General features: G+C 40.4%; 1 protein-coding gene across 1 annotated transcript; it reads left to right on the top strand.

Annotated features, from left to right (window-relative positions):
- The first annotated feature begins 6,231 nt into the window (after positions 1–6,231).
- henmt1 (HEN methyltransferase 1) lies at positions 6,232–11,452 on the top strand. Its single transcript, XM_031733804.2, has 9 exons — positions 6,232–6,369; positions 6,624–6,736; positions 7,729–7,863; positions 7,994–8,176; positions 8,276–8,462; positions 9,322–9,484; positions 9,600–9,684; positions 9,795–9,952; positions 11,282–11,452. The coding sequence occupies exons 1-9, from the start codon at positions 6,286–6,288 to the stop codon at positions 11,380–11,382; spliced, it is 1,209 nt and encodes a 402-aa protein (XP_031589664.1). The 5' UTR covers positions 6,232–6,285; the 3' UTR covers positions 11,383–11,452.
- Positions 11,453–12,739: the final 1,287 nt, after the last annotated feature.

Below are 12,739 nucleotides of genomic sequence, written 5' to 3' on the forward strand. Positions count from 1 at the left end.
GGGCCTGTGCAGGTCTGAAAATTATTTTAGAGCAACTTCAGATAAACAACAGAAGACATTACATTATGTCACTATTTATTCGAAAAATGCTAATCCAAAATACAGAAGTAATGTGTATTTTCTCATACTCAAAATCAGAGGCCTTCACTGGGATTTATGCACTGACAGGCAGATACATGGATAGCTTTAACACTTAGAACAGCCAGGAGGGTCATTTTGACTCTCCTGGCTGTTCTAAGTGTTAAAGCTGTTCTAAGATTTGAGCCCCCCGCCAGCACCAGTCCCACCCACCTCAACACCACTAGTATTATCTATATTTTGTTCATGCTTTATCATTTGTGTGTACTAGTGTGCTGGAAGGAAATCAAGACTCCTGTTCATGCACCTCACAGCTGTTCTGTATTTCCCAAATGTGCTAGACCGCAGTGATATACTGTGAAAGGAAATGATGCATACAACTGAAGCCTGGCAGCATCTGGTACATATGAAGCTTTGGTCATTTGGATAAACTGTCCCAGAGGGATAGACCACTGTGTATTATGTAAAGCCCCACAGCACAATGAGCACATAATAAAACTCACAAGAAGTCTATTTTGGGTTTCAAAACTTTCAAAATAAAATATTCTGAATGCTGTGATAAAACATTTTGTGTTTAAATAAATTATTTCAGTGCAAAACTGGGACTGTGTGACGCCTCAGTTGTCTGAGGTGATTCTGACGGATCAGAACTAACGGATAATTATTTCAAGTTTTAAGTCAAGTTTTATAATGTGTTCAACAGTATGTTACCTTAAAGTATTCAAACACTGCGCTACGAGTTCTTGTCTCTGTGGGAAAGTTGCATTCACTATATGTGTTTGGGGGTCTTTGTGGCTGCAGTGAGTGATGCTGCAGGCAGTGTTTTAAGAGAAAGATAGAAATAAAATGCTCTTCTTCTTTGGATTTCGCAAGTCCATAAGACCTCAAGTCAGTAAGAGAAAAGCACCCTCTGCAGTACAGCCCATTCAGTAGTCCATTGTCCATAGCACAATCCATTTTCACACAGGAATACACCATAACACAAATATTTTTGTTTTTGTACACATGCTGTATGTCCCTTACTGTATATTTAAGTATCTTTTTGTTTTTAATGGGCATATGGAAGCATGGTTATTTTCATATTTGCATAAAATGTTAACCTCTCTGATAGATTTTTTTTTACATTGAATACTGAAAATTCTTGTTAATACATCTATATCTGCGTGGTATAATACTGGTATATGTCTCACACATACACAAAAATATACATTTATCAAAGTGGTTTGTGTGACATTTCAAGTGCTCTTTGGGGCCCCCTTGTGGTGTTGGAGTCCCATTTGCACTTCGTTTGCTCGGATTAACAGGGTGCTCGACACTCTTGACTCTGCACAGCCAGCAACCCGCTATGTTCAATGTGAGTGAAGTTGGCCCCCCCACCTTCTTCAAATCCAACAAAAGTGGTATCAAACGTTTGTGCTACGTTTGTGCTGGTTTGTGCTGCAAAAATTTTTGTTTGTGCTGCTTCTGTTTTAAAGATATTAATGAAAATGTAAAGGTCAAAAGGTCAACCAGCCCCCCCACATTACCCAAATCAAACAAAATTGATGTTAAACGTTTGTGCTACGTTTGTGCTGGTTTGTGCTGCAAAAATTTTTGTTTGTGCCGCTATCATTTTAAAGATATTAACAAAAATTTCTAGAGGTCAACCAGCCCCCCCACATTAATGGAATCAAACAAAATTGATGTCAAACGTTTGTGCTGGTTTGTGCTGCAAAAATTTTTGTTTGTGCTGCTATCATTTTAAAAATTTTAATAAAATAACGTCTTGATGCGTGCTTAATCATCCAGGTAAGTAAATCCCAAAAGGTTGATTCTGTTCATCTGGACATTTTCAGTTGGAGAAACATTTCGTCACTCATCCAAGTGACTTCTTCAGTTTCAGCTGACTGCAGGTTTCCCCAACCTTATAAACACATGTGAGTGAAGTTGGCCCCCCTACCTTCTTCAAATCGAACAAAATTGATGTCAAACATTTGTCCTGCAAATTATTTTGTTTGTGCAGGTTATGTTTCCCTAATTTTATAAACAGTACATGTACAGTGAGAGAGATATGTTACATCTGTCTTCACTTGCATCCCAGTCATAGAAGCATTGGAGGTAGTTCATAAGAGATTACAGGATCACCCCTACCTCAGCAACAGGACCACTCTCAGCACTGATCAGCTGTGTTTGCTTTTGGAACTGTGTCTTAATTCCACCTATTTTGCATAAGGGTCAGTACTACAGGCAGAAACCTAGGTGTGCCATGGGTTCCCACAGGCCCCTGGTCAAAGTCACCAAACCAGTTCGTAAGCAGGTACAGGTGTGGCCAGAAGGGTCCTCAGAGGCACTGCAAGACTGCTTTTCCACCACAGGCTGCCTCACACGACAACACCACAGACTTTCAGGAATATACAGAAACTGTTACTGCCTACATCACAAAATGCATCGATGATGTCACAGAGACCAGGTGTCACGGGTTGCTTAGAGGATCCACTCGCAGGACTCCTGAGTAGCGTTTAAACAGAGATGGTTTATTTACAGATCTTCACCAAGTGTATGTACAGACAGTGCGGGGTTAGTGCTATATACAAGACGTGAGGGGCAGGGGTCCAGGGCTCCAGGGAAAACGGGGAAATCACACACACGCTCAGTTCAACCTCTCTCTTCTCCGCTAGCGACCAGTCACTCCTTTCACACTCCACACGGGGAAACACGGGGACGGGTCCGGGGAATCTAGGAACAAAGAAACACTCGTTAAGTCTCTGAGACGGAGGCACAGGAAACTTGAGCTAGACGTGTACTGACTAGAGCCTTCACAACAATCCAGCGTTGAACACCTGATCTCCTCCTTCTAATATACCAGCTGGTCTGATGAGGCCCAGGTGTTCCCAATCCAGGAAGGCGTGGACCGAGGGCGTGAAGCCGCCATGAGTTCGGCAAAACAGGGAGAGAAGAGAGAGGGGGGAGAGAGGAAAAGAGAAGAGAAGGAGGGCTAGGAGTGGAGAGATTCTGATCAGCACCTTGCCGATCCTGCAGGTCGTGACACCAGGACTATCACTGTCCGGGCCAATCAGAAACCATGGCTCACAGGTCAGGTTTAAATGCTCCTAAGGTTGAAAAATACAAGCCTTCAGAGCCGGGAATTAGGTGAGCCAAAGAACAGCAAGGGCAAACCTGTCACGTGGCATCAGCTACAGCAAAGCTTCAGCGACAGCAGAGATACTTGGAGGCAGTGGCAAGGAATACAAACCATCACAGACTACAAGCCCACTCTGCAGACCGTGGGGAACAAATCCCCAGACAGTGTGTGGAGATCCTTGCCAAAATCAGTACACGCAAAGCTCCAGGTCCTGATAACATCCTTGGACGAGCACTGACGGACTATGCTGTGGAACTCACAAATGTTTTCACAGACATCTTTAACACATCACTAGGGTCAGGCCGCCGTTCCCACATGCCTCAAAGCCTCCACCATCATTACTGTGCCCAAGAAGTCATCTACCTCCTGCTTTAAGGACAACCGTCCTGTCAAACTCACCTCCATCATTATGAAGTGCTTTGAACGGTTAGTCATGCATCAAATCAAATTATCGCTTTCCCCCAACCTGAATCCATTTGAGTTTGCATACCGGTCAAAACGCTCAACTGATGATGGAATTTCAACTACCCTTACTCAGCCCTCACACATCTGAACACTAGAGACTCATATGTCAGAGTGCTGTTCATAGACTTCAGTTCAGCCTTCAGCATCATCATTCCCCAGCAACTCATTCACAAACTGGATCTGCTGGGGATCAGCACCTTGCTGTATAACTGGCTGCTAGATTTCTTGACAGGAAGACAGCAGATAGTACGCTCGACAGCAACACCTCCAGCCCAAGAACACTGAATACGGGGCTCCCCAAGGATGTGTGTTGAGCCCCCCCTTCTCTTCACTCTGCTGACCCACGACGAGATCTACTACAGGGGTGAAGTTAACCATCTGGCAGAGTGGTACAGCAACAACAACCTGTCCCTGAATGTGGAGAAGACCAACAGCGACTCTACTTCCTCTGCAAACTGAGAAGCACAAGAGATTCAACCCCCATTATGAGCACCTTCTACAGAGGCACAGTTGAGAGTATCCTCACCAGCTGCATCACTGTGTGGTATGACTCCTGCACTGGGTTCTGCAGGAAAAAATGACAATGGGTAGTGAGAGCAGCTGCACCTGCCTCATCTGGAAGGTCCTCTCCATTACAGGTGACTCCACTCGTCCCTTCAGCAGCATCTTCAGTTTGCTGCCATCACGAAGGATACTGAAGAGCCTCCGGGCCAGAACACACAGACTGAGAGACAGCTTCGTCCATCGGGCTGTCAGGATGCTGACCATCTCTGAATCGAGAAGGGGGGCCCAAGGGTACATCTTTCGCCATCCTACAATGCTGTGATTGTAGCCATTCCCCACTTTCTGTGAATGGCCATTGATCAGTAGGCTTTGATTAGTTGTCATTGATCAATGGTCATAAGAATTTGCATACTAACAATCATGGAACTAACCCCCCAGCACATTGTTCATTCAGTGGTGCTAGTTTCCTTCACTATGCAAATGTACTGTTTATAAGGTTGGGGAAACCTGCAGTCAGCTGAAACTGAAGAAGTCACTTGGATGAGTGACGAAATGTTTCTCCAACTGAAAATGTCCAGATGAACAGAATCAACCTTTTGGGATTTACTTACCTGGATGATTAAGCACGCATCAAGACGTTATTTTATTAAAATTTTTAAAATGATAGCAGCACAAACAAAAATTTTTTGCAGCACAAACCAGCACAAACGTAGCACAAACGTTTGACATCAATTTTGTTTGATTTGGGTAATGTGGGGGGGCTGGTTGACCTTTTGATCTTTACATTTTCATTAATATCTTTAAAACAGAAGCAGCACAAATATTTTAGCAGCACAAACCAGCACAAACATAGCACAACTGATTGACACCAATTTTGTTTGATTCCATTAATGTGGGGGGGCTGGTTGACCTTTGATGACCTGTAGAAATTTTTATTAATATCTTTAAAATGATAGCAGCACAAACGAAAATTTTTGCAGCACAAACCAGCACAAACGTAGCACAAACGTTTGATACCACTTTTGTTGGATTTGGGTAATGTGGGGGGGCTGGTTGACCTTTTGACCTTTACATTTTCATTAATATCTTTAAAACAGAAGCAGCACAAACAACAATTTTTGCAGCACAAACCAGCACAAACGTAGCACAGTTGATTGACACCCATTTTGTTTGATTTAATTAATGTGGGGGGGCTGGTTGACCTCTGATGACCTCTAGAAATTTTTATTAATATCTTTAAAATGATAGTAGCACAAACGAAAATTTTTGCAGCACAAACCAGCACAAACGTTTGATACCACTTTTGTTGGATTTGAAGAAGGTGGGGGGGCCAACTTCACTCACATCTTGGATGACCGTTCCATCACACACTCCTCTGCTCAGCTCTGGCTCAATGCGACCCTGCAGTAATTATTAACCTTTTATTGATATATATTTAACTGGAGTTTTGCCAAAGGTTGTCAACATCCAAAGAAGAGCTTTGAATTTCCTTTGAAGCCTGGACAACTGTTAATGACAGCCGCTTATAGAAATTACAATAAAGACTGCCTAAGAGAGTTCAGGCTGTCTTATAGAATAAAAGTGGTCATATCCATCCAAATATTGACTTTCTGGCTTACTAGACTTTTACAAACTCAATTTATGCCTCATATACTGTATTTATATGTATGTGTGTATGTTTTTTTCTATTTTCCATAGCAAAATGTAAAGAAATGAAGGTTGACTCAAGGCTTTTGCACAATACTGGATATATTTGTGGTGGAAAATGGCCATTTGTATTACTACATAATTGATGTATTGAGTAGAAGAAAAAAATGTAAAAATAAATTATATATTTTACTTTCAAAGACATGTTCAAGCCTGCTGAAGCCTCGATTAAGCTTTAAGCGATTTTTTAAAAGCCAACAATTATAAATTTAATATAAAAAATATTTATATTAAAACATTTTAATATAAAAAACATTTTGACCAGTTGAATGCACTTCCACAACAAATGCAGAAGCCATGTGTTGCCGAGATATTTTAAATAGTGTAAAAAACGGTGCAGACTCCAGACTCGATAACAACAGCGCCCTCTGGTGGACGGCTGGGTTACAGGACGCTAAGACGAAGCAAAGATGGATCTGACGTTCAGTCCGCCGCTTCACAAGCAGAGACATCAATTTGTCGTCGATTTTGTCAAGCGGAACAAACCCAAAAAGGTAGCTAATGTCTTCGTGAAAAATACAATTGAGTTTTAAAACTTTAGCTTAAAAGCCAGAGTTTGTTTTAGTGGCGTTTGACCACACCAAAGCTAATTATGTTAGCAAACCTTTTCCCCCAACCAATTAAGTTAGCTACTATAGCGCATAACGAACTACGTTGCCTTGGCTTTTCTTAACACTTTGGGTTCACTGTATTTATCATTTAATATTAAATTTCTTTAACCGAGAGTCTGTGCTGTGCTTTGGTCCAGGTGGTGGACTTGGGCTGCGGTGAGTGTACCCTCCTCAAAATGCTCAAGTTTCACCGCGAAATTGAACTTCTGGTTGGAGTGGACGTGAACGGTGCCAAAGTCAAGAAAAAGATGTATGTATGTTTGTCCATGCGAATGGTGGGAGTTAACATTAGAACACAGGGTTAAAGTGATTTAAAGGGTATTCTTCGGTATAGGCGAACTGCATTTCGTTAACTGCAGTATTATTTATCGGTTGAATCTTGTGCATCAGTGCACCAACATATATTCCTCTTAGACAACAGGTCTGTCTAAGCCCCATCCTGCCACGGGTATTATAGTGAGCTAAAATTAAGCTAAAAACTAAAACTACATGCAGAAAACGAATAGAAAATTAAAAACTAGACCTTTAGAAAAAAAATGACTGGAACGATTTTATGAGTTAACTAAAATATAACTGTAGAGTAAATGTCCTTAGAGTGGGTATCTAATTTGGTAAAATTTGTTATCACAAACTACAAGATGAGGGTTTGATCGACGTTTTTAAGGCTTTGGATATCTTCAGGCCTGTGAGTCAGCTGCTTTCAAAAAGTCCTGTTGTTTATATTGTAACATTGCTGATTTTCCCAAATTCCCACCTCTGGGATTTGTCTTAAATAAAATGATAAGTAATATAGTGTAAAGCTAACACTGAAACTAATAAACACAAACAAAAGCTAAACATTTTCAAATGATAAAAACTTGACTCATAAGAAAATCTTCTCGATTCTGGCCCAGTCAACATTCAGCATTCGCTGATGTTGTCTGCTTCCATCTGCTCCTTTTGACTGAGTCCTCTGGGACCTCAGAACATTTAAAAAAACACTAATTAAAGCAGAAATGGAAAACAGTGTGACATCAGTGAGAACAAATAAACTGACGGTCATAACAATTGGAATGATGAACAAAACAAACAAAAAAAACCCCGCCTCTGAGACGCGACACCAGTTAAGTTTAACTTTAAGATCATTTTAACTCACTAAATTTCAACCAGTTTTTAAAGTCTTGCTGTGATTATTGTCCTCAGTAAAGATCAAAGCACCAGGCAGCACAGTAATGTACAGGCTCTGCTTGAATGTTTCTTCAGGCATGGATTAGCTCCTATATCAACTGACTACCTGGAGCCGAGTTACGATCAGCTGCGTGTTGAGCTGTACCAGGGCTCAGTCACCCAAAAAGATGCCCGCCTCAAAGGATTTGATCTGGTCACCAGTATAGAGCTGTAAGCTGCTGCATTCTCCTCACTCTTTTGCGTTCTCTTCACCAATACAAATTTATATTCTTTCTTTGCTTTTGTGCTCGTCACTCTGTGCTGCTTCTTGTAACTGTTTTCTATCTGGCTGTGTGTGCAGCATTGAGCACCTCACTCCTGCTGATATCGAGCTCTTCTCTGAGGTGGTATTTGGTTACATGACCCCAAAGACAGTCATCATCAGCACCCCAAACTCTGAGTTCAACATCTTCCTGCCTGGAGTGTCCAATTACAGGCACAGTGACCACAAATTTGAGTGGACCAGAGCAGAGTTCAGATCCTGGTACAGTAACTTTTTGTAGTCATGCAAATAAATCCATCCTGAAACACTGTAGGAACTTGAAATTTAAAATTAAAAAATTTAAACTACATCCCTCCTCAGGGCTATGAAGGTGTCTTTGGACTACGGCTATGAGGTGGAGTTCACTGGTGTTGGAGAAGCGCCACAGGGCCAACAGGAGGCAGTTGGGTTCTGTTCCCAGATCGGTGTGTTTTACCAGCTCGGGGGGAGAGATTGCTGCAAGACGTTGCTTGTCAATGATGCAGAGGATTTGTTTTCATATACATTGGTAAGTATATTTCAGGATTATTAGTACAAATGAAAAAGCTAATCATTTCTGTAGTACAAACAAAAAGCATTAGCGTTAGTGCGGTGGTAGTTGTGTTTTCATTAGCATTTTCTGAGCTGCTACTATTGGAATTATGCACTATTATTGTTGTTATTGTTATTGTTGTTGTTGTTATTATTGTTATTATTATTATTATTGTTAGCTGCTGCAGCTGGTCTTTTTGTTTTTTGTGATCATCGATTCATACTGCCATCTGGTAAACAGGAAACAGCTGTAACTCATCTCTTCACTCCTGTCAAGTCTTTTAAGCCTTGTTTCCCATTGTCCTCTAACTTATTTGTCTACTGAAACATCCTGTGTTTTCTAGGTTATGCCAGAAGTGATGGGCTTGACAAATATAGTATAGATAGATTTTAAAAATGTTTTTTGCATTTCTTAGAATTGATTGATGAATGCACATTAGTTACTTCCTCATCAGTTTTTATTAATTAGTCATTCCAGTGATTTGAATACACCTAGCAAACCAGAGGTAAAAGCAATATTTGATGATGCAGTAGCAGCAACATCAAGCTTTGACTGCAGTAGATTGCTTTTAAACTGGTATGAAATGACAGTATTTACCGCCCTCTGCTGGTGGCTGCTTAAAATGGCAAACAGAGGTAGACATGCCTGTGATTTGTAGTGATTAATTAATACTGATTAAGCAAAAATTACATTTTTACACCTCTCTAATAATAACTTTGTGGTATTGATCAACAGCATTAGAGCTTTTATGCTGAATATATGCTTCCCCAGGTTTCTGTGATGCCGCCTGTCTCCTTTGACTTTTGACCTGTGCTTTTTTCCTGTGCTCTGTCAGCTTTATAGCATAAACTACCCCAGCCTGTGTGACAACAACATCTTGCGCAGGGTTCTGGTGAGTGAAGTCCTATACTGGGCAGAAAAACTAAAGAATAGATGGATGGAGGAACAGGCCGGCGGGATATGTGATGCAGTTGCACTGTGTCAAACTGAGGAAGGAGGTGAGGAATTCCTGTCAGATGAAGCAGACAGGGTGAAAAGCATTGTTTTATCATGTTATTTAAACACAAGTAGAATGCACGTTCGTTTAAAATGCACCCAACTTTATACCTACAGCATGTGCAGAGGAGATGAAAGATTTAATGGAATGGAGTGGTGCTTCAGACAGTGCTGAAAAACAAGGGTCCTGTACATCAAGCAGGTGAGCTTCCTTAGGAGGATGCCAGTATGTGGTATTAAGGAGAGGCAGCATCTCCCAGCGTTTTATTTTATGACTTTTTCCTTTATTGACCTTTTTGTATGTACTGATAGGATTGTGGCTGTACCACTGGATGTGCTGTGGTCCTGCTGTCCTAAAGTCAGAATGCTAAGTGGAAGCCTTTGTAATCTCAAACATCTGCTGATGGATGAGCCGAACATTAAACTGAGCCAGGATAGCTCTGCTGTGCTAGTAAATCACTGGGAACAAGGTATTGTTTGATTCATTTTCTTTGTGCTTCACTAGATGTTTGAAGTGGTTTGTGTTAATTTTTCTGTGAATATGAATATTTTCTTCATTCATTGATGCAAGTTTGACTCTAATCATCTCTTGTTGCATAATAATGAATGTAAAACAGTCTGGCTTAAGTCCAAAATTAAAATCTGATGTTTTTCATCATTGACCTGTCTCATATGCACTGGTGCATATCAGACAATTAGCAAGGCTAATGGAGGCTCAAGTTGATGTGGCACAAATAGAGCCTCAGGTCTTGTGCTGACAAACAACACTCTCTAAATGAATCTGCTGTGTCAAGCAAATACGTGTTATGTACCGTACTGTGTGAAAATCCTGAGCTACACCTTGTTTCTTTATATTTTATTTCAAAGGAGCCAGACTTTCTTTTAAATTTTTGAAGTGGTCTTGAGGAATAGTTCTCCAAGCTTTCTGAAGGTCTTTTTTTCTTCGGACATTGGCTCCTTTTTTCCCCCACTCATTTTCAGTCCAGTCCTTGTACCTGACCATTTTCAGAGGAAAGTTCTGAACTATGAATCATTCAAGCATCAAAAAGGCACCTAACTCAAGGGATAAACCAGTGTTGTCTAATAAAAAGGCATAACAAGACAGTTTGGTAAAGAAACTTAAGTTAATAAATTTAATTACAAAAACTTTTATTAATTAATTTGTATCTCTAGGCACTTTATTATTAGCAGTCAGTCACATTTGCTCATTTGCTTTAGTTAAATCTATGAAAAATGCCAAAGATAACACAAGTTGAAGAATAAAGGTGGTCATGCCAAATATTGATTTTCAAGCTCATTAGAAGTCCACAAACTGTATATACTGTATTTCCATGTATGTTTCTACATATTTCCCATCTTCCTAGCAAAATATAGAGAAAGGAGGGTGGCTCAAAACTTTTGCACTTACTCGATTAACTCAGAACGCACATGTCAAGCCTCGATGAAATAATCCTATGGGTGGCCAGAAACTGTTCTCCACCCCTTTGCATAACTCGTACTGACTAAAACTTCAATAGTGTCAGCAGTGACCGTATTAAGTGTATTTGTGTGAATGGGTATTGCAGCCTTCTATACAAATGCAGTACTAAGAGGTTGCACAGCAGAGATCACCAACTTATATCCACTGCTCACATGAATCATTTTAGCCACATTGACCACAGAGTGCTTTGCTCACTTCCCATCACAGCTCACATGCATCGTCAGCTAACCATGCAGCTTGTCATTGCAGTTCTTGTGTTCGTTGCATGAATGTTTAACTGAATGATTCTGTGATTGTGACGCTTCATTGTGGTTCTCAGACCAGGAAGATGACTACAATTTGGATGACAGTGGGTATCCAGAGGCCAGTCTGCACAGCAACAGTGCTGAGCAAGAGGAAGACTGGGAGGCAAATGATTGATGTGGAGGATGTTTTCCAGGTATATGTCAGTGTGATTACTGGGTTCATAATAAATATGAGAAAAACTTCAGATGGTCATTACTGCACCGTCTACACACATCAAAAGGACAAAAGCACAGGCTAGTGAACATTTAAATCTTTTTATTCTACTTTAGACATTTTAAGCATCCAGTACACTTGTTAAAGAAGCAAATGTTGGTCAAAAGAACAAGTCTTTAACAGGGAACACACTGGACAGTGTCAGAACATCACTATACAGAAGAATACATCTTAGTTTTGTAGACAACAGCTTCACAGAAGAGAAGAAGCAACCATGTTTGTAACAACATGTTAGGTACCGAGATGAACATACCTGTTTTACACAGGTAAAACAAGGGATTTTTATTTTACAAAACAAAAGAACCGGTCACCATAAATCATACACATAACAGTCATATGTAGTGAAAGACTTTTAGAAACAAAAATCTTAACAAAAATATGGCACGATATCAGCAATGAAAGATTCAAAAACAGCCGTGTTCATTACATGTGATCAACATCAAACCGAAATAACACTGATTTACATTTATATCATATACACTGATGCTTATGCAGACATCTCCTCTTCGAACAAACAAAATTAAGTCCGTAGTAAATGGCAAGCAACATTCCTCCTTCAGCGTGGAAATGGATTAGAAGATGGTACAGCTCAAATGAGGAGAAAACATTACAATGTGTCAGGCTCTGCAAAGCTTGTCACAGCTAAAAACGACACCATAGTCATGCAGAGCACGGGAACGTAAAGACAGAACACTGACGTATAGTTAAAACACCATATACTGATGACACTTTGTGCAGATATTGATACAAGATGTATAAGAGTTAATCTAGAAGAGGCATTGATCCTACTTCTACTATGGCTTACGACAGGAGACAGAAGACTAGATGCTGTACAGTCCGTTGTCACTGATTATAATGTGTCTAATACTCTCAATGTGCATAGACCTACAGGCTTCCAGGTAATAACGGTTGTTGTGTACTTTGGCTAACTTGTTCAACTAAAGTGTGCACTCACTCTCCTAAGAGGCTAGAGATGGAAAGTCCACATGCATGGCACTAACGATTTTAAAACTGGTGCATCTGAGTGCTCAAGACTGTCTTCTGATATGAAGCTAGCAGATACACGTTACACAAAATTACTGTAATACTCTGGGTCTTTTCTTTGAAGTACAGGTGCTATTGAGGATTTCCTTCATGGCAGTGAATTACTTAACTAGTTTTCTGTCCTATATTTTAAAATGAAAGAAAAAAAACAGTGTACAACAGCTGCACGAGTCAAACAGTTAATGCGTCACAGGATCTTTCTTGTGCAAGCATC

Source organism: Oreochromis aureus, linkage group 17 (genome assembly GCF_013358895.1).
Source record: "Oreochromis aureus strain Israel breed Guangdong linkage group 17, ZZ_aureus, whole genome shotgun sequence".
Lineage (NCBI taxonomy): Eukaryota > Metazoa > Chordata > Actinopteri > Cichliformes > Cichlidae > Oreochromis > Oreochromis aureus.

Excerpts from the sequence above, each read along its gene's own strand:
- henmt1 (XM_031733804.2), top strand. The coding sequence starts at position 6,286 with ATGGATCTGACGTTCAGTCCGCCGCTTCACAAGCAGAGACATCAATTT. Across the intron at positions 7,864-7,993 it reads CTGGTCACCAGTATAGAGCT|CATTGAGCACCTCACTCCTG; the intron begins GTAAGCTGCTGC and ends CTGTGTGTGCAG. Across the intron at positions 9,685-9,794 it reads GGGTCCTGTACATCAAGCAG|GATTGTGGCTGTACCACTGG; the intron begins GTGAGCTTCCTT and ends ATGTACTGATAG.